Source organism: Musca autumnalis, unplaced genomic scaffold (assembly GCF_047663935.1).
Source record: "Musca autumnalis isolate F117 unplaced genomic scaffold, ASM4766393v1 scaffold_2, whole genome shotgun sequence".
NCBI lineage: Eukaryota > Metazoa > Arthropoda > Insecta > Diptera > Muscidae > Musca > Musca autumnalis.
The window spans coordinates 105,789,411-105,812,199 of record NW_027411755.1 but is presented as its reverse complement, the minus strand read 5'-3'; the positions used below and the strand labels follow the sequence as shown (position 1 = coordinate 105,812,199).

The following is a 22,789-nucleotide window of genomic DNA, read 5'->3' as shown; positions in this document are numbered from 1 at the left end:
ATTTCTGGGTATAGGTTCACGTTATCATATAGCCCCCATATAACGGTACCTCCGGATTTCTGGTATTTTGAAGTTTGTGGCCTCAATATCCCTCCGAAAAGGCTGAAATTTGGTGCTAATTCTTCCTTGGGGGTATAAAACTGTCCACCTGAAATTTCTCGATATAGGTCCACGTCTTCATATAGCCCCCATAGAATGGTACCTCCCGATTTTCGGTATTTTTAAGGTTGTGCCCTCAATATCTCTCCGAAATGGCTGAAATTTGGTACTAAGTCTTCGTTGGGGGTATAAAACTTTCCACCTGAAATTTATCGGTATTGGTCCACGTCTTCATATAGCCCCCATAGAATGGATCTTCCGATTTTCGGTATTTTGAAGGTTGTGGCCTCAATATCACACCGAAATAACTGAAATTTGGCATTTTGTCTTCGATGTGGATATAAAACATTCCACCTGAATTTTGTCGGTATAGGTCCACGTCTTCATATAGCACCCATAGAACAGTACCTCCAGATTTCCGGTATTTTGAAGGTTTTTCCTGTGGTTATACATTTCTCTATTTTATTGACTTGTCTGAAGAGAATTTTAAACAGAAAAATTTTACACACAAACATGTTTGTACCTATTATTGAAATATTTGTTGCATAAGAAAATATGTAAAATGCATAAATTTTGCATATGAAAAAATTTATGCATTTTGCATAATTTTGCATATGTCATATGTTTCGATTGCAATGTAATCAGAAGCCAAAAATAGGCCTAGTCTCAAAATTTGACATGAATCGGACCAAAAATAGGGGTTGCATAAAATTCCGCTGTCTAATCATAACCACATACCCAACATCGATGGAGGCAGAGTATTATAATAAGATACAACAATACAGAGGAATGATTATGCAATTCGTAAATAATAATCACTGCAATATTAAATCTTGACGACAGTAGACATGCTACGATTATACATTTTTATTTATTTATTGATTATTTAAATTGTAACGATTGCTGTGATATATGTAGATTATAAGTAGACATCGGATTTTGCATATTTGCATATTTTTTATTAATAAAGATACGAAAATTCTGATTGGACCAAAATTCGTTTTGAAGAAAACTGAATGCAATGACAGGCTCATATTTTTTATTTTTTTGCATATTTGCATATTTTGCGTATGCACAAAATATGCAAAAAAATATGCAAAATATGCAAAAAATATGCGAAATATGCAAAAAATATGCAGAATATGCAAAAAATATGCAAAATATGCAACTAATTTTTTTGACGAAAATTGTCAAATTAAATCTGGAAAGTCATCAAAAAGTGTTTCAAATTAAGTTTATTGTCGTTAAACGTCGATTTCTTAGCAGATTATTATGTTATTAATTATTATTCCGCCACAGCAATAAATCTTGACTAAAAGACTTAGAAAATTTCCTATAACCCAGCCTTCTTATTACAATATAAGTTGCTTTCTAATACAAATTTGTTCAAAAACTCAATCAGAAATGTCAAAATGAACGTATCCAAATATGTTGATAGTTTCTGCTCGGCCAAAATTGTCTGACAGAATAACAAATGAGCTAGAAATTAAGACTACATAAAATCTTTCATATTTTACTAAAACATATAAAAATATATACAGGGCAATCATGAATCTCTGAATTTTCCTCACGGATAATAATTTTAGAAAGTGTAGTCTTAATTTGTAGCTCAATTATTTTAAAATCAATATTTGTTAAAAATTGAAAACTACTTGATTCGCTTTATTATGGAATATTCTAGTTGAATGACAAAAATATTCCCTTTTTGGGCATAAATATGGAAATAAAAAATTGTGAAATTGTGATTGATGATTGCTCTGATAACTATATTTTAATACCCATACCCCCATTATTATAAGTATTCTTTTGTTATAGTTTGGATTTACCGAACAGATTTATAGCGTTCCGGTAAACTTAAAGTTAAAAGTGATCATTGAATTTCAAGGAGGAGCTTCTTAAAATTAACTTTCAATGTAAAAATTATATTTTTAATGCCTCCAAATTGGTTTATTTTGCGTTTTCAAATCCATCAGATAGTAAAAGAACACATGTAATAATGGCCCTAAGAGTATTATGTCTTAGTGAATGAGTTTGCAACATGCAAAAGGAAACGAAATAGACCCACAGTTCCTTCTGATGATCTGCATAGATTCGGACTTATCCATCTGGCCATGTCTTTTTGAAAACAAAGTACAGGTCACATTTATAGACTATTTCGCATAAAAATTGGAGATTTTTTGGCCCTAGCGCGATCCCTGTTTATTTTGGTAAGAATCGATTCAGATTTGGATATTGCCCACATATATACAGTATAATCTCGATAATCCCTACACCACAGGTTTCGACGGTATCCGAATTATCAAATTGTCCGGATTAACGAATAGTAAAGAAAATAAATTATTTTCTATGATTAAATCACTCGTGGTAGTTATTTAATAATACTTTTTTAAATTCTAATTGCCAACTTTTAAATTAAATAAAGAAGTAAAAAGTGCTCTACGTGTAAAAAATAGTGAGATTTTTCTATAAGACAATCCGGACATTTTTATTGGCATTGCCCGTATTTGTTCCTTTCCTTACTTTTTACCAATTTACCATGCAACAAGGCTCAATTTTCCCAAAGTACAGAAAAGCCAATCAGATTGTTAAAGTATAGCTAGAAATATGACTTTTTAAAGTTTACATCAGGATGTAAGCAAAACACGGGACAGATGTGAAATTTCATTTTGTTTTGGAAATTAAGATTCCTTGAAATCTTTGCCTTTTAGGTGTATAGTGCCTTTGGCAACTTTAATGACAATATTGCGGAGAATATTTTTCTAAATATATTTATTTATATCCTAGGCAACAAGACTTATGTGTTATAAAAGGTGTTATATCCTTGTACTCGATAATTTTTACTAAATGTTGCTGAAACAATTTTTACAGCAACTTCTCCATTAAACAACTGTCAAAATTCGAAGCATTTGTAATGATTAGTACAAATTATCGAGTACACGGTCAGATATAAGTTAATTAATTGTATATACAAAAGGGTTATGACTTTTCGACTGTGTTATCTAAATTTTTTTCCTGTAGCAGGAATGAATGAACTATATTTTTTAGCATTCCAAATGCTTTTCTAGCAGAAATATGTGAGTGGTTTTGTCATGTAAAAGATAATTCGAAGGTTTTTGACTTATTTTACCACTACCACGCTATTGTGTGGTTTTTCTGAGTGATGTTATTTTGCACTAATCATTGTGTGTTCTTCATTCTGCTTATTATTCATCGTGGATGGGTATAACAATAATGCATTACTTTTCGCCGAGGAGTGAACATTTACCAATTCTGCCTTAAGCGGTTGTATGCGTACAATATACATATAAAATTATGTATTTTTAGTGCATTAAACTAAAACCATGTCATCAATATTAAAGCGGCAGTTAGAATATTTTTCCAAACAAGCATTTTGACCAAATATACTGAATAAAGGACTAAACGCTATAAAGTATATTCAAATTTAACATGTGGATATTAAAATCGTATATTTCTAATTATACTTATATTCCAGAACGTGGAATCGTAAATATTACTCTAGTACTTTTTCCCATTTTGTGCTAAAAAACGAACCCTTTTTCCAAAAACAAGAAAAAAATTCCGCTTTTATCTAAACAAAAATTGCGATGACTAATTCTAGCTCCTTTGTTTTTCTGCTAGACAATTTTGGCCGAGTAGAAACTATCACTATATTTGGACACGTTGATTTTCACATTTCTGATTGAGTTTTTGAAAATTTTCCATTACCTACATTTGTATAGGAAGCAACTTATGTTGTAATAGGAATGCTGGTAATTGACATTTTCTCACCTTGTGAAAACTGATTTAAGTCTTATTAGTCCAGATTTATTGCTGCGGCGGAACATCTGGAGAGTCTCAATAACATAATAATCTGCAAAAAACTGTGTTAAACGGCACAAAACTTAATTTAGAATCCTTTTTTGATGATTTTCCAAATTTAATTGACGATTTTCGTAAAAAAAACACTTGCATATTTAGCATATTTTTTGCATATTTTGCATATTTTTTGCATATATTTTGCATATTTTTGATATGACCCCAAATATCGAAAAATTGACCCTCAAAACGCCTAGATCCAAAATTTGAGTCCAATCGGATAAGAAATAAAAAACATGCTAAAATCCGATGTCTAATTATAAGTTGTACTTTATTTTTATTTGTAGGTCGAAACACCTCCTGAAGATGGAATTTATTTAGTTCCGAAATATTGGAGAAATAATATTATAAAATAAAGAAAACAACTACCCCTCAAGCTCGAATAGAAGTTTCACTTGGTAATAAAATCGAAAGGTCGATAAAATCAAGAAATAATTAGTTTTTGCACATTATTTTGAAAATAGTTTTTAGAAACATTGTTAACGATTAGGTGATCATGTTTGCTTTTATAAAAACAAAAATTTCAACATCCTTTGTTGCCATTCAAGCCCAAACAATACTACTCCCTTCGACAAGTTTCATAGAACCACTCCAATTCTTTTTTGTTGCTGTTTTTCTAAGCTATGTCGTATTTTTGCGGGTATTGTGTGGTGTAAAATTCTTAGTTCGGCGTAAAATCTATATTTACTTGTGGAAGAAGCCAACACACACCTGCGTTTAAATAAATAAACTATCGCTATCAAAACGCTTCGTAAGAAGTATTATTGTTTGGGCGTAAATGGCTACACAGGGTATTAAAATTTTTGTTTTTATAAAAGCAAAGATGTCACCACATCGTTAACAATGTTTCTAAAAACTATTTTCAAAGAAAAGCGCAAAAACATTTGTTCTATCAGGGCGATGCCGTTAAATACGAGTCTTATATAGGGCAAGCCTGGCTGATACAGGACTTTCCATATATCATTAAAATGTTTGTACGTACTCTAGACATAACCGTTAATGATTTTTTATAGTATTTTTTTTAAATAACTTCAAAAACTAGAAATTTCTAGCCAAATTGCCTACAAAGGGACGCTAATAACAGTCATGCCAAAATTACGACAGGAACGTCATTCTTTCTGTCGGAATCAATGACAAAACTACTGAAAACGGTAGGGAATCAATTGTTCTACCATTCTGTAGTGCGATTCTCTAACTCATTTTTTGAGTTACCGACAATTGTCGGTAAAATTAAAATGCTTATAATCTCGGTAATTACAGATGTCTTAGGAAAGCTAGCGACGAATAAAAAGCAGTCGTAAAATTCTACCGATAGCAAGATTGTTGTCAACGTTTATTTGAACTTTTCAATCATAATTTTACGATTTTTTACCGATTTTTGTTGGTAACTCAAAAAATGTGTTAGAGAATCACACTACTGATAACTAAAATGACATTAAAAGCCAACAATTATTTTCAATGCTGAATTTAAAAAATCCATTTTTTGTTTTACTGTAAAAGTTTAGTATAACGGTACTGTAAATGGAATATGTTTCTATGCCATCTAAAGTGCAGTACACATTGTCAGTTTTGAATGACGATTTTTTGCAATTATCGATAACTGTCAAACCGTCCAGCAACCACAAAACATTTTGCGGTTGCTGGACGGTTTGACAGTTATCGATAATTGCGAAATATCGACATTCAAAACTGACAATTTGTACCCAGCTTACTAAATTATATTTTGAATTGTTAAAAAATCTCGATGCGTTTTGAAGTTAACATCGATTACATTTTTTATTTCATGTTGCATCATTTTCTGTGACAGCCACTGCATGTATATTTTATCGGATCTGCATGTGACCGACTTTTCAATCCACTATCAACCCACCAAACTTTCTCCGATCATCTATAGATCTTTCGTACTTGGTTTTTAAATTCTGTCTGTTTGTAATCATAGTGATCAAAGTTTATGTTTCGATTGATGAAGGAAAGTATGCCAAAGCTCATGTTCATGGTAAGGTGGATTATTATTAAAACAATTATAAATACAAGTCAAAATCTATACGACTGCTGCTATAAAATGCGTCCTCTCCAATTTTCCTTACGTAAACTCCGCTACTGCCAAACTCTCCATTTGACGATAGTTTTAACATTTGGGCGGTGTTATAAGGACCCTCGCACTTCACATCACTCTGGCGACGTTTAAACTCCCAATGAATTTCATGATCTTTAATGCAATATTCAGATTTTTCTTGGGCAGCTTTTTCTTTTGTGTTAAAATCATCAGAATACATATCTAGAGATAAATCACTTGCGTTCGTTTTTGAAGATCCCGGCACTGAACTTGCAACTTCCTCTATTACTTCATAGGTCATTTCATAAACATCCATGTTCCCAGTGGTTGTAAGTAAATGGTTTACTAATTCTGTTAATACCATAATTTTGTCAGCATTGTCATCCTTAATCCCATATTTTTTATTCTTTATTCTTTCAGCAGTGCTCAACTTTTTTCTATTTTTGCCTAGACGGCGGATTGTTTGTGCTATTGTTTCATTTTTTTCCATAAATTGAAGAATTTGTTTATATGTGCTATTTATTCCTGCATCATTCTTAGTACTAGCATTTGTTTGCATAGATTCGTCTTCATGCCTTTTAACACAATTTGCATCCACCTGAAAAGGATACATTTTATTATGGTAAGTTACAATATATTATTACTATATATTACTAAAACAATACATATTTTAATAATACATTACCTAAGCAATTGGGTGATACAGAAGCACAAGGTAAATGTTGTTAAAAAAACGTGCAACCAACAATAATGTCATAAAACTTAAATAAATTATAACAGAAGAACTTTCGGCTATTTAGGAAAATTGGTATCGACTTAGATTTTTTCATCACCTGACCTTATTTTGTTGCAATAACCCAGCAAAATTAAATGGAAGTGATTCTATGTGAAATCATGATTTCACTGGTTCTTTTGCATGAGTGCGAAAGGAGTCGTGAAAGATCCGATCTTTTTCATCGAATTTTCATGAGCGCAAGTGAAGTCGGGAAAGATCCGATCTTTTTCACCCAATTTTCATGAGTGCAATTGAAGTCGTGAAAGATCAAATTTTTTCATCGAATTTTCATGCGTGCATTTGAAGTCGTGAAAGATCCGATCTTTTTCATCGAATTTTCATTTGTGGATATTAAAAAGAATATGAAAAAGACCCGGTCTATATACCACGAGCTCCACCAGCCGACCAACACCGATATAGTAAAACATATCGAGCTGCAATTATTGGGTTGCATGTTAACAGGATGGATAAAGATGCCACCGGCATATTGAATTGGAGCCATTTGACGTTATGCAACACGAGGGAAGAACAAAAATCCAATGTAAATACCAAATTGAATGTGATATCACAAAACATGGCATCCAAAGTTAGAGAAGCAAAGTAGAAGATCGGTAAAATAAGTATAAAAGAGACCATAACATGGTAACTATTACAGGATATGTTTTTTTTCTTTTGAAATAACATAACAGAATTCCAGGGTTCAAAATGCTAACGCCATATTAGCAAAAGCACCGAATATTTGCAGCTTTGCCTGCTAAAATTTCTTCGAAATATGTTTAGCAACAATGAACAACGGCAACATGTAGCAACAAATTTCACAAAAATATTGCTAGCGATGCTGATGCTATTTGATATTGTTGCTTTAATAAAAAAGCATCGGACTCGCATACTCATATTTTGCAGCACACATGATCAACACATATCAGTAGACATCGGATTTTGCATATTTGCATATTTTTTATTAATAAAGATACGAAAATTCTGATTGGACCAAAATTCGTTTTGAAGAAAACTGAATGCAATGACAGGCTCATATTTTTTATTTTTTGCATATTTGCATATGCACAAGATATGCAAAAAATATGCAAAATATGCAAGTAATTTTTTTGACAAAAATCATCAAATTAAATTTGGAAAGTCATCAAAAAGTGTTCTAAATTAAGTTTATTGTCGTTAAACGTCGATTTCTCAGCAGATTATCATGTTATTAATTATTATTCCGCCACAGCAATAAATCTGGACTAAAAGACTTAGAAAATTTCCTATAACCCAGCCTTCTTATTACAACACAAGTTGCTTTCTAATACAAATTTGTTCAAAAACTCAATCAGAAATGTCAAAATGTACGTATACAAATATGTTGATAGTTTCTGCTCGGCCAAAATTGTCTGACAGAATAACAAATGAGCTAGAAATTAAGACTAAGAAAATATTGAATATTTTTTATTTATTTATTTATTTCATAAACAACTTTACATTAATTCAAGCCATCGGGCCAACAGAAAAGATTTAAATTATATTATATACATTTATGCATGTTGACACTACTCTCAACAGTTATATATATCAAAAAGACTTTAGTATAATAACATAAAAAAATATAAAATAAAATTTGAGATAAAATAATCTTACGCTCATCAGAAGGCAATAAATTCCAAAAATATATATATTTAAAAAGAACAGACGAAGAAGTTTATTACTAAAAGAAGTTGGGGAAACGCTAAAATTCTTAAAGTCATTTGGCAATGAATTAAATAGTCTTGCAACTCTAACCTCAAAAGATCTATCCATTAAATGAATGGCACTAGAAATATTTAACTGTAGTCGCCTCATTGAGCTTGAAAAACTAAACAATGACACTTACAATTGCGGGCATTGATTTCTAATTAATTTATAAAAGAATACAAGGAGGCCCAAGTCAATGTAATTCTGAAAACTTGTACCTAGAAATCTTATTACATAAGGAGAAATATGTTCTCTGCGATTCACATCATACACAAAACGAACTACTCTATTAATAGCAAGTTTTATGAGATCTACATTACATAAAATCTTTCATATTTTATTAAAAGCATATAAAAAATATATACGGTGCCATCATGAATATTTCCCTCTGAATTTTCCACACGGAAAATAATTTTAAAAAGTGAAATTCTTTTAAAATCAATATTTGTTAAAAGTTGAAAACTACTAGATTCGCTTCATTATGGCGTATTCTAGTCGAATCGACACAAATATTCCCTTTTTGGGCATAAATACGGAAATAAAAAATTGTGAAATTGGGGAAAGGAAAAAAATTCTGCACGGAATTTTTATTCATGATTTCACTGATAACTATATTTTAAAACCCTAAGGGTATCATGTCTTAGTGAATGAGTTTGCAACATGCAAAATGAAACGAAATAGACCCACAGTTCCTTTTGATGATCTGCATAGATTCGCACTTATCCATCTCGCTATGTCTTTTTGAAAACAAAGCACAGGTCACATTTATAGACCACTTCGCATAAAAATTGGGTATTCTTTGGCCCCAGGGCGATCCCTATTTTGGTAAGAATCGATTCAGATTTGGATATTGCTCCCATATATACAGTACATTCGCGATAATCCCTACACCACAGTTTTCGGCGGTGTCCGAATTATCAAATTGTTCGGATTAACGAATTGTAAGGAAAATAAATTATTTTATATGATTAAATCACTCGTGGAAGTTATATAATAATACTTTTTTAAATTGTAATTGCTAATAACAAACACTTAAATGAAAGTGCTCTACGTGTAAAAAATAGTGAGATTTTTCTACTCGACAATCCGGAAAAAGAAAAAGCCAATCAGATTGTGAAAGTAGTGCTCGAAATATGGCGCTTTTAAAGTTAACATCAGGATGTAAGCAAACCTAGAGACAGATGTGGAATTTCATCGTTTTGTAAATTAATATTCCTTGAAATCTTTGCCTTTTAGGTGTATAGTGCCTTTGGCAACTTTAATGACAATATTGCGGCGAATATTTTTCTTAATATATTTATTTATATCCTATACAACAAGACTAATGTGTCCTTGTACTCGATAATTTTTACTAAATGTTGCTGAAACAATTTTTTTACCAACTTCTCCATTAAACAACTGTCAAAATTCAAAGAATTGGTAATAATTAGTACAAATTATCGAGTACACGGAGAGGTATAAATTAAACAATTGTGTATACAAACGGGTTATGACTTTTCGACTGTGTTATCAAAATTGTTTTCCTGTAGCAGGAACGAATGAACTATATTTTTTTAGCATTCCAAATACTTTTCTAGCAGAAATATGTGAGTGTTTTTTCCATTTTAAAGACAATTCCAAGGTTTTTGACTTATTTTACCACTACCACTCTATTGTGTGGTTTTTCTAAGTGATGTCATTTTGCACTAATCATTGTGCGTTCTTCATTTTGCTTATTATTCATCGTGTATGGGTATAACAATAATGAATTACTTTTCGCCGAGGAGTGAACATTTTCCAATTCAGCGTTAAGCGTACAATATAGATCGATATTATAAAATTATGTATTTTTAGTGCATTAAACTAAAACTATGTCATCAATATTAAAGCGGCAGTTAGAGCATTTTTCCAAAGAAGCTTTTTGACCACAAAGAAAAAAAATTGCCAATTTAGTCTGTATATACTGAATAAAGGACTAAACACTATAAAATATATGCAAATCTAATATGTGGATATTCAAAACGTATACTAATTATAGTTATTTTCCAGAACCTGGAATCGTAAATGGTACTCTAGTACTTTTTCCCATTTTGTGCTTAAAAACGAACCCTTTTTCCAAAAACTAGAAAAAATTGCGCTTTTATCTAAACAAAAATAGCGATGACTAACACTAGCTTCTTTGTTTTTTTGCTAGACAATTTTGGCCGGTTAGAAACTATCACCATATTTGGACACGTTGATTTTGACATTTCTAATTGAGTTTTTGAAATTTTTTCATTATCTATCTACATTTGTATAGGAAGCAAATTATGTTGTAATAGAAATGCTGGGTTATTTGACATTTTCTCACCTTGTGAAAACTGATTTAAATCTTGTTAGTCTAGATTTATTGCTGTGGCGGAATATCTGGAGAGTCTCAATAACATAATAATCTGCAAAAAACTATGTTAAACGTCAAAAAACTTAATTTAGAGTGCTTTTTTGATGATTTTTGTAAAAACAAACACTTGCATATTTAGCATATTTTTGCATATATTTTGCATATTTTTTGCAAATATTTTGCATATTTTTGATATGACCCCAAATATCGAAAAATTGACCCTCAAAACGCCTAGATCCAAAATTTGAGTCCAATCGGATAAGAAATAAAAAAACATGCTAAAATCCGATGTCTACATATCAGAAAAGAGAATAAGCAACAAAGTTTCAACGGCTTAGCCATGTTTTCAGCAACAATTGTTTTTGAGATCAGGGTTACCAGTGTAATGCACTAAAAATTACGATATAATTAATTCCACTTTTTCGTTCAAAGGACATGTGAATTGTTGGTGAAGCCGTTCAAAATATATTTTTTTTATTTTTAAACAATAATAATTAGTATTCTTTAGGTTCTACCATATGATGGGAGCATTTTGACATTAAATGGCATATTTTTATTACTGCGTTGGCAACTCTAATGACAAAAAACACCCTCTCTGGCTCGCTGCGACGAATGGTCAGCCGACTGCTATTTCCGAAAAATCGACAGTAAAAACTGATCGTGTGTACCTTTATAAAGTGGTAAAAGTCGTAAACGATTTTCATATAAATTTTGTAAAAATTTTTTTTACTGCAACAGAGCTGCTAATAACGGCTAATGGGACTTTATTTTGTATGGGAGAACTGACAACTCATATGTAAAAAAATTTAGTATAAATTAATTTGACGTGGAAGGATTTCGTCTCGTAATGTAAACGTGGAAGGATTTCGATGTTACTTTCTGTTACATGTAGTATAAAGCACCCATATACCATGGCCAATCTACCCTTGGCCATGAGCAAAAAAATTTTTTTATAATGTAGTTTTGGCCTGGAATGGTTTTTGGCCATGGTATGGTATATGGGTACTTTATACTACATGTAACAGAAAGTAACATTTTAAACAGTAGTTGGTTTACATTACGAGACGAAATCCTTCCACGTCAAATTAAATCTCAGATTCAATAACACTTTGTGTAGCGAAGCCAAACCACGATAGTTTCGAAATTCCAACCACAATCCCCAGCAAAATTAAATGGAAGTGATTCCATGTGAAATCATGATTCCACTGGTTCTTTTGCATGAGTGCGAATTTTCATGAGTGAAATTGAAGTGGTGAAAGATCCGATCGTTGTAACTCGATACCATTCAACTGTTTCAATATCGCTACAGGCCGTGGTTCACCGTCCCGTAGCTCTATAAAAGAATTTGTTTCTAAAACACACCAAGTACAGTCTTAGGCGTAAAAAACGAAATAAGCAAAAATGTACAAAAATAAATATGCGTTCGGTTGCATATTTAGCCGTGTGTGATAATATTGTGTTTGTGTAGCAGTAGAAGTGTACAGCTAATGCTAATGTTTTTAGATGCTGGCTTTTAAAACCTGCAGAATTCAAATTTATACTAGATTTCCCAAATGATGAGCTTGGTTCAGAGATTGACATATAATTTATCGAATATTGGAAAAACGGAACCCAAAGTTGAAAGAAATATCTTGCAGCCATCGGAAGAGATAAATATAATATTGCAGATTAATATAATATATAATTTTGAAAATTACATACAAAATAAAGAAAAATAACATCTGGCGATACAAATCATCTGTGCATTACATAATTGTATTGCAAATTTTATTTCTGATTGGCGAAAATCCGGATCCAAAGCATTGGTGCAAGAAGCCATGACAATGAACTGGTGCAAGATGCTATGATGATGAACTGGTGCAAGATGCTATGACAATGAATTGGTGAAAGTGTGTTTCACTCCCTTGTAAATTTCATTGGTTACTCGCCTAAATTTTACCATGACATGTCACTTGCACCCATGATTCAACTCATGATTTGTCATCGAACATTTTGCTGGGTGGTTTATAATTAAAGCGATGTTGTATGCCAAAAACGAAAGTCGTGACGGTCGTACAAAAACGGCCGTTGTACCAGAAAAAAATTAAGTCATGCGTGAACGGATAATGCAAAATCGCCATGTTGTATACTGTGAGATAGAGGCGTCCTTGGATATTTCTTCCACCAACTAACGTTTGATATTGCATGGAACACATGGCCGTAAAAATGGATTTTTTCGATCCGGCAAAATTGGTCAATCGCTAAAAAAGGCTCTTGTGGGGTGGTGCAAAGAATTTGTGAATAAAAACGATAGCGGTGCTTCAAACGACGTTTATAAGACCGTCACAGACGAAGAATCTTAGATATATATGCTTAACAGCCCGAAACAAAACAGTAATTGACCGTTTAAGTCTTCGAAAGCGAGCCAAATCCAACGGAAGTGGTTCATCTAAGAAGCCCTTCGAAGTATGTACACTTTGACACGTCCAAAAATGTGCCTAATAGAAATAATGCTTTTTAGACCCCAAGTATGTTAGGACGAAATGAGTTTCAGATAATTTGGAGCCGAATTAGCCCTGTCCATCTGTCTAGTTGGTGTGCGCGACAACTCTAGAACGAATCAACTGATTCGAACCAAATTTGTGTCCAAACTTGGCACATCGTATTATTCCTTCCCGATATAGATCGGATTCGACTATGGACTATATAGGACCCGTCCCGTTGGATATATATATATATATATATTTATTTATTTATTTAGAAACAACTTTACATTAATTCAAAGCCATCTGGCCAAAAAAAAATTGAATTAAATCATATTATATAGATTTATGTTTACACTACTCTAGCACAAAAAAAAGCTTAAAGCTATATGAAAATGTACATAAAATTATTAAAGTAACCTAAATATAAAATGTAAATAACAATGAAGATAAGAAATCGATTTTTAAGTTGTAAACAACGAGATCTCAACGTAATCATAAAATCAAAAATAAGAAATACATTCATTAAAGGTGCAATTACATTTAGATATTTGGGAGCCAAAACAGTTCAAATATGAGCAAGGTGAGGTAGAAGACGTTTTGAGAACAATGTTGGAGAAATACTGAAATCTTTTACGTCGTAAGGCTAAGCATTAAACAGTCGCGCTACTCGTATTGCTTTTGTTGCGGATATGTATACTTCCCGAGATACGGGCCTCAAAAGATCCACAAAGGCCCTAACCTATTTTTTTCTAAATAGCCGGCCTTCGGCCGGGTTTTAAGACTTTCTCCTATGGACAGGTGCAAATCTCGGGATCGGGAACAAAATTTTCTTTTAAATTAAATATTTTTCTCTAAATAGCCGGCCTTCGGCCGGGATTTAAAACTTTCTCCTATGGACAGATGCAAATCTCGGGAACGGGAACAAAATTTTCTTTTAAATTTAATTTTTTGGAGGCCTATATCTCGGGAAGTATACATACCCTTCAACAAAATAATACATCGTTGAAATCAGTATAAACATCACTATTTGTGGTAATTTTTTAATAATTTTCTGCGGTGGTTTGCCAAAATTTTAGACTGGGGCCTTAACATGGGAAGTCCACATTTCCGCAACAAAAGCAATACATCGTTGGATTCGGTGTAAAAAGTACTATCTGTGGTAATTTTTTCATACTTTTCTGCGGTGGTTTGCCAACATTTTAGACTAGGGCCTTTGTGGAACTATGGAGTCCCATATCTCGGGAAGGATACATTTCCGCAACAAAAGCAATACATGGTTGGAATCGGAATATCTGTGGTAATTTTTTCATAATATTCTGAGGTGGGCCGGTAAAGGAAAGATAAGCAAAAGAAAAATTAAACTAAACTTATCGTCAAAACCAAGGGATTTTTCCCTTAAGATGAGTTTAAGCATTAAGCTCGGATCGGGACCAAAAATCCACAGGTAGGTCTCGTTACCCTGATCACAAATATATATAACATTTTTTGCGGAAGACCATACTTCCCGAGATATGGGACTCCGAAGTTCCGAAAATTCCCTTGTTAAATGTCGCACAGTGGTAGATTTGAAATATTTAGGCGGCCATAAATATTTTTGGACGTTAATGGCTTCGAAAGACAGTATTTTAAAAAGATATGTATTTATTTAACAAAATAAATACGAAAAACATATACAGTCGAAATCGCTTATAACGTCGTTCAAGGGACCGACCAAAATCGGACGCTATAAGCGATAGTCGTTATAAACGATACTTATAAAAGGGGTGAAATTTTATTATGTATAGTGACTTTTGGGTATAAATACGTTGTTTTATTACTTTTTCATCTATATACATACGTACGAATGACTTAAAAACAAAATAATAAAAAATAACTATATTAAATATATTCTTCAGAAGATATATTACGTAAATATGAGACATGGTTATCTGATTATCTTTAAAATAATCTGTTATTTTAGTTTGTGCTTTTGAATTCCAACAAAAGTTTTTAATTTAACTCAGATCTGAGTTCTTCTGTGTAAATAAATTTTTGAAGTGTTTCATAGCTAGACGCGTCTATGACACCGACGGTAATTGAAATTCTGGTTCTGTAGTATCCTCAATTTCTTCATTAGAATTGTCTTCATCTTCCAATATTATGTCCTCGTTGAAAACATTGTCGTCAATGGCTACTTATTCATCAATATCTTCTACGAGAATGAAGACAACAAAATCAAAATTTCTTCAGAATCGTTTAAAGGACCATTGACAATCGCGCATGATGAAAACAGTTAGCAATGGCAGACGACGTTACATTTTTCCACGCTTTATCTAACAATTACACGACATCCAACACATTTAATTTCACACTTTGATGCTTTTTTATTCTTGCCAGTATAGTGGATATTTTCCGATTCCGGCAATGTGTTTTTAATACACCTTGGTCCATGGGTTGAAAACAAATGTGACATTAGGTGGCAAAAATTCAAGCTTCATTGACTTGAGAGCGCCTCCGTGGGAGTCGTTATTCAGTTGTCCAACCCCATCTTCGAACATGCGCATATGTTTGGTATTTTATTGTTTGAGTTTGGAAATTTATACATAAAACAAAAATGTGTCTTTTTTGTATGGTTCAACGTTATAACCGATAGCAAAATTCAAATATTTCACAAAAAATCGACGTTACAACCGATATGACGTTATAAGCGACGACGTTATAAACGATATTTGTGTGGGATATAAAGGGCAGAAATTCGGGACTTTTGGATTTCGACGTTATAAGCGATATGACGTTATAAACGACGACGTTATAAGCGATTTCGACTGTATTTTATAATAAAAAAATCACATTTTATTTTCATAAATCATAAATAAAAATTATAAATAAATTAAATTGTCTTATTGGCATATCTTTCCTTTACCGACCCACCGCAGAAAATTATGAAAAAAATACCACAGATAGTGCTTTTTATGCCGATTCCAACGATGTATTTCTTTTGTTCCGAAGTTCCGAAAATCCCCTTGTTTACTTGGGGAAAAATTTATGATTTCAAAAAAAGTTTGTTCGCGTAGCCGAAATTCGCTCCTGTCAATAGGAGAAAGTCTTAAATCCCCGGCCGAAGGCCGGCTACTTAAGAAAACTTACGATTTAAAGGAAATTTTTGTATTTTTTTCTGCGAAGGGTCGGTAAAGGAAATTTGTTCCGTCTTATTAAATGATGTTTCTATCTCGACTTCTTCGTGCTCAATACATGATTGTGTGTAGAGTTCTTGTTTTGCTTTCAACAAAAGGTCGTAACAAGGGTAATGCTTTGGGTTAGTTGCCCTTATTATTTCATATTGTCGTCTTGTTAGATCAGCTTCTACGAACATTTTGAGTGCTTGGAACGGGGTCAAAGGAGCAATTGTTTCATTGTTCTTGGAATAAGCTTTTCTATATTTACTAGCTTTTGTTGGTGATTTTTCTATTTCTTTGAGCAATTTTGAGGCGGTTCTTTTTCCATTCGTTTGCAATACGACTTGTGCGGCGTGTATAATCACTTCATCATCAACATTTGATCGAATTTCCTCAGTTTTTCTTCTCTTGCTTCGTTCACTCGAATCCGAAAATGATTTACTCGGACGACCTGCTTGATTAAGCGAATGCACTGGTATTTCAAAAGTGCCTTCCAGCCAATTCTGGTTGTTTTTCATAAAAACTTCTTCAAATTTATGAGCATTTAGCCATCTCCGTTTAAATTCGTGTTTGATGTAGGAAAATTTATGCTTAAGGTTATTTTTTCTTTCCACAGTATCTCCGCAAGACAATAGCGGTTTTCTAAAAACTCCAATTTTTCATCCAAACTTGGTAAATTTTGTAGTTGCATTTGCTCAAACAGCCCTTTACGGGTCACTAGTTTCACCCCGGAAGAACTAGGTATCTCCATAGTTAAAAAAAAACATAAAATAAAAAAATGGGTTTTTAAATTTTTTAACTAACTTTGAACTGCTGTATTTAAGGAATAGGCGGGATTCGGCGGCTATTGTTTTTGTATAGAAAAGCTGAATGTCTAACGTATTTAATAAACAAAAAAATATGGCCCGGACGAATCCTGATCCATAACAAAATTGCTTTTGAAATTAAAAAAATTAAATTTTTTTCTGTGAAAAAGAGTTTATGTTCAACTACCGAAAAATATAACGAAAGTTAAAAATAAAAGATAAAACTATTATTCATTTACTAGAAGCTTACTTGAGCTATAGGAATCACTATCACTTTCACTTCACTACACAACTTAAAATAAAAATATGTGCGTATTGCGAAATTTGATATAATTTGGGCGCCCAAATAGAAATACGTATCAAGTCAACGGTCAAATTGCGTCTAACTACACGGAAGCGGTGACGTATGGTTTAGAAAAAAAAGGTGGGGGGTAATTCGCGGAAGTGTTTACTATACCTAGAATGCAATATTTTGCGCCTAGCTAGTATTTAGAATTTTGGACTTTTGGCCGCCTAATTACTCAATATCTACCTATGTGTGTCGGCTACTTAGAGAAATTTTTTAATTTAGAAGAAAATGTTGTTCCCGTTCCCTAGATTGGCTCCTGTCCATAGCAGAATGTCTTAAATCCCGCCCGAAGGCCGGCTATATAGAAAAAAAATTATAATTTTTCCGAGCTTAATGCTTAAACTCAACTTGCTCCGGATTTTTTTTTAACTTTCGGAGCCTATATCTCGGGAGGAATGGACTTCCTGCCCATGATACATATGTTGGCGTGATCAGCACGGCAAGCCCTACTTGTGGTAAAATTTCAGATCGATCCGAATCCTGTCCAAACATTCAACCTGCTCCCATATATGACACACAACGCACATATACATATATGTATGTACATACCTTCATCCAATCAATATTGTCCAACCAATTGTCTCTTATATCACTATTTTTATCCCAGTGATAATGCCCTTCTTTGTCAAAATGGCCCTCTTCCAACTCCTCTCTCATATTAAACGGGGTGATCTTAATGTCATCACGTATGTTGGGAACACCGTCTTCTTCGCCATCAACATCATCGACATCATCGCTATTACAAAAACATATTAATATGTTTAATATGTACACTAAAGTATGTATACAGTTTGTCAAGTAATTGTTTTCGAACCAAGAAAACTAACATTTTTCTGTATTAATTTATAAAAAAATTACTTTTAATTTTGATAAAAATGTCGGGTTTTTTGCAAAAATTAGTTGGACGGCTTATTTAAGACAAGATGGGATGTATAAATAAAAAATTAACCCACGTAGCCAACAAAAAATAACGAAAACCAATAACTACATGTAATGCAAGTTGTCAAATAAATGTTTTCGAAATGTAATGGAGGTTTCAATATACCCCATATTTTCGGTAAATACTTGAAAATCAGGATAATTTAGGAATTTTATTTTTAACAGGGAGTAACTACTAACAAGTATCAACAATATAAGGCATCGAATATCCGTACTAGGAGGGTTACCATATGGACCAAGTGAGTACCAAGTCATATTACATGTAAACAGGGTCCTGTAGGTTTTAAACCGGGAATGTCTGGAAACTTAGACGTTTTATGAGTTTCTTTAGTTCACTAGGATGGATTGCCATCAACTAAAACAAATATTACCTTCAGAATAATTAAACCAGGAGGGTTGCCAGATGTACGAAAAAGGTACCAAATTTTATAAACAGTCAATGAGACCACCTGAATCCATAACCAGGGCTTAAGATTTGTTTATTTAACTCAAATTGAATTTATGGATGAGACAATTGTCTAAAACAAACAAAAATATGACATAAAAGTACAAATATCGCTTAGAAATACATATGCAAGATATTGTCAGTCTATACTGATTTTATAATGGACATCCGATGTCAACTGTTTAGAGCCAGTTCAGAGGAATTCTCAAAGTTTTTTGGCTTTCATGGTAACATTGAAGCATTATTTTCTCAATTCAATTCAATTTATTTTCATAAATGGGAACCTAGCCCATAGGGCCAAGAGCGGTTCCAAAAGCCGCCGTCATCTTTATTTTTCCCTTAAAAATATGCTACAGTAGTACTGCAGAGTACACGAAATGAGTCCAATAGGTCGTAGTAGGCAATTCTGAAAATTTTCGAAATCTGTACCCCATACATTTGTAAGCAATATAAGCCTCTTACAGCGATATTTCCGATAGTTTCGTGAAATGTTATTATCTCTTAATATTAAGTGAAACAACAAACTTCGGTGCCCTGTTTTAAGACACAGGTGGTCTCGTTTACTGTTTATATAACCTAGTACCTTTTTCGTACATCTGGCAACCCTCCTGATTTAATTATTCTGAGATAATATTTATGTTAGTTGATGACAATCCATCCTAATGAACTAAAGAAACTCATAAAACGTCTTAGTTTCCAGATATTCCCGGTTTAAAACCTACAAGACCCTGTTTACATGCAATATGACTTGGTACTCCCTTGGTCCATATGGTAACCCTCCTATTACGGATATTCGATGCCTAATATTGTTGATACTTGTTAGTAGTTACTCCCTGTTAAAAATAAAATTCATAAATTGTCCTGATTTTCAAGTATTTACCGAAAATATGGGGTGTATTGGAACCTCCATTACATTTCGAAAACATTTACAGTTTGTCAACTTAATCATTGCAAAACCAAAATTATTACAAAATTTGAAACAAAACATCATTTTATTGGTATAAGTAAATATCATTATTAATATTTTTGTTAACAATACAATTCTTAGACATGTTTATTAATATAATAATATGAAAAGCAGCTAAATTTCGCTTAACATTTTCTTAAAATTAACAAAAATTAGTACAACTCATTATTTGTACTGTCAACTAAAGAATTGCAAAATTCACAACTTTTCAGTCTTTCACGGTATTTTTCGAAAAGTCTTTTCTAATATTTCGTATGGCATCAAAAACAGTTTGTAAACGTATCTGAATTTAATAAATAAGTTTCGGAATGTCATATTCCAATGGTATTTTTTAGCCATTCTTCCTTATTGCATTTTATTTAGTCCCCCAGGTTAGTGGGCCACCTATTCCCGGCTTTTTCCTTCAGGTGTACCTATGAATTTTCGATGGGGTTAATACCTAGACACTGGAACGGGATGTAAATGACTTTGGTACAGTTGTATAACAACCAAGTCTTACATAAATTAGATTTATGCTTAGGGTCGTTGTCTTGGTAGTACTTATATTGCAATTTGTTTGAATCTTCAGGGCCAACAGGTCCAAATTTCTTGACGCTTTTCGTTAAATATTTTCTTAAAACATCTAAATAAACCTCCTATGTCATTGTTTCTTCCAAAATCAGGATTTTACCAACGTCACTGCTTGGTATACAACCCCATACCATAACTGACAGTTTTCCGAACTTTACGGTATGTATTAAATTGTTGTTGTCCATGGCTTTCAAGGGTTTTCCCAATACTTTTTGAGGTTCATTGTGATAGTACAACATAATTTTAGTCTTAACAGAAAATATAACACCATCCCAATACTAAAGATGGCGTGAAAAGTTGTCTATAACAAGTCTGAATAGTTTCTATATATTATGATGGGAGGGCAATGGTTTTTACCTAGTCACTCGTGATGAGTGCTTGTTATTATGTAGCACTTTTCTGACTTTTCCATGTGACACACTTACTTCAAAATCATTTTTAATTAGAAAAAATCTATTTTCTGGTGCTGCTTTGGGCTATTTCGTTAATTTCTTTAATCATTCTACAGTTAATTCGTGTGGTTACTATTTTGGACCTGCCATGTAACGCCCTCAGTTTGAGCCTGGCTTCTTTCTCGGTGCAGTATATGATGTTTTATACACTTCTCAGCTTACGAGAGGTGATTTCAGGGATTTCTCTTTCAGATTTACCATTATTATAATTGGAATAGACCAAATGTAGCATATTTTCCGAAACCGTTTACCTGACTTACCTTTTTTCTGAATATACCGCCTATGTTACACACACAAAAATTAATTTATGATCAAAAATTATGGATCTAACATAAAAGTCTTAAAAATCCTTAAATGCAAAAACTCGATGGGGAAACCCCAGGATTTTATTGTACATAATTAATTTTGCAATTATTTAGTTGACACCACAAAAAGCAGGTACCTATCCTTTTTGCCCGTTATTTTTGTTATTTCCAACCGATTTCTGGATTTATTGGTTAGATGTTGCCATTAACAGGTAAATCAACCGATATTTACAAAAAGCCCAACATTATTAAAATAATTTCTTGTAGTTATTCCTAATTAAACATCTAAATTTTTAAAAATTCATCGTTTGCAATAATATAGTTGACTAACTTTATTTGACAACTTGCATTACATGTAGTTTCGTTATTTTTTGTTGGACTATGTATTTATACATCCTATCTTGTCTTAAATAAGTCGTCCAACTAATTTTTGCAAAAAACCCGACATTTTTATCAAAATTAAAAGTAATTTTTTTATAAATTAATACAGATAAATGTTAGTTTTCTTGATTCGAAAACAATTACTTGACAAACTGTATGTATATTGAATAAATGTATTACCGTTCGTATTCGTCGCTATCTTCTTCATCGGAATCAAGTGTATGTTTTTTAGAAGTGATTTTACAGACGTCGTCCACATTTAAATTATTATTCCTTTTAATGCTCATGTCATAAAAATATTTATTATTTTCTTTGGTTTTTTTGTATTTATTTTTCACGAATAAGCGAGTTTCCGAAGGTTTTCTTTATTGTAGGGATAGATAAATCGACTTTCGATAAACCATTTTCTTATGCCTTGTTCATACTAAGGCTAATTCGCTCTCTATTCGTTGTTCGAATCCTAATTACGATATAATTACTTCATTTCCAAATTTTTGGGAACGAACAACGATTTTTGTACATTGTTCAATTTAAATTACATGCTGTTTATATTAGAGCTTTTTGCAGGGTTAACCTTCTTTGAGAGGATTTGTTTCAAATATAAGCAATCATGATGAAATAATAAGGTGGCGTAAAACGACCAACTGATTGGTTTCAATCTGTCAAATATTTTGTTATTGTGAATAAATTGTATGAAAACATAAACAAACATTTTGACATATTGAAGAATTTTCAGCCAAAATAGAGTTGTTGTTGTGCTACTTACGTGACCTGTTAAATAGATCTTGTAAGCAATGGAATTGACATATAAAACCCAGTCGGTTTGTTAAATCCGGTTATATATAAACTGGGTATTACTCTCCGAACGACGATAAAATAAGTCCCATCTCTACCAAATGCGAGAATTTATCGAAATAAATTAATTATGACAGGAAAAATACAAAATTTAAAATATTTTGGAAAATCATTTAATTTTACTCGTCTTTTTGGTGAAATTTCTTTAAAATCAGTAAATAAAAAGAATGTAAATATGAATCATGTTGCTATGTGTTGTGTACCATGTCG

General features: G+C 32.4%; 1 protein-coding gene across 3 annotated transcripts in view; it reads right to left on the bottom strand.

Moving 5' to 3' along the window:
- LOC141394400 (CD2 antigen cytoplasmic tail-binding protein 2 homolog) overlaps positions 1 to 22,150 on the bottom strand; it is a 323,405-nt gene extending 301,255 nt beyond the window's left edge. Inside the window, exons 1-3 of one of the 3 annotated variants that reach the window (XM_073968674.1) lie at positions 21,905 to 22,133; positions 18,215 to 18,401; positions 5,966 to 6,629 (exon numbers count right to left, since the gene is read on the bottom strand). In XM_073968674.1, coding sequence (XP_073824775.1) covers positions 5,997 to 6,629; positions 18,215 to 18,401; positions 21,905 to 22,011 — 927 coding nt within the window. In that variant the 5' untranslated portion in view covers positions 22,012 to 22,133 and the 3' untranslated portion in view covers positions 5,966 to 5,996. Of the gene's footprint in view, positions 1 to 5,965; positions 6,630 to 13,876; positions 17,256 to 18,214; positions 18,402 to 21,904 lie in introns of those variants that run through there. The other 2 variants (XM_073968676.1, XM_073968675.1) reach the window with 2 other exon arrangements.
- Between the last annotated feature and the right edge of the window lie 639 nt (positions 22,151 to 22,789).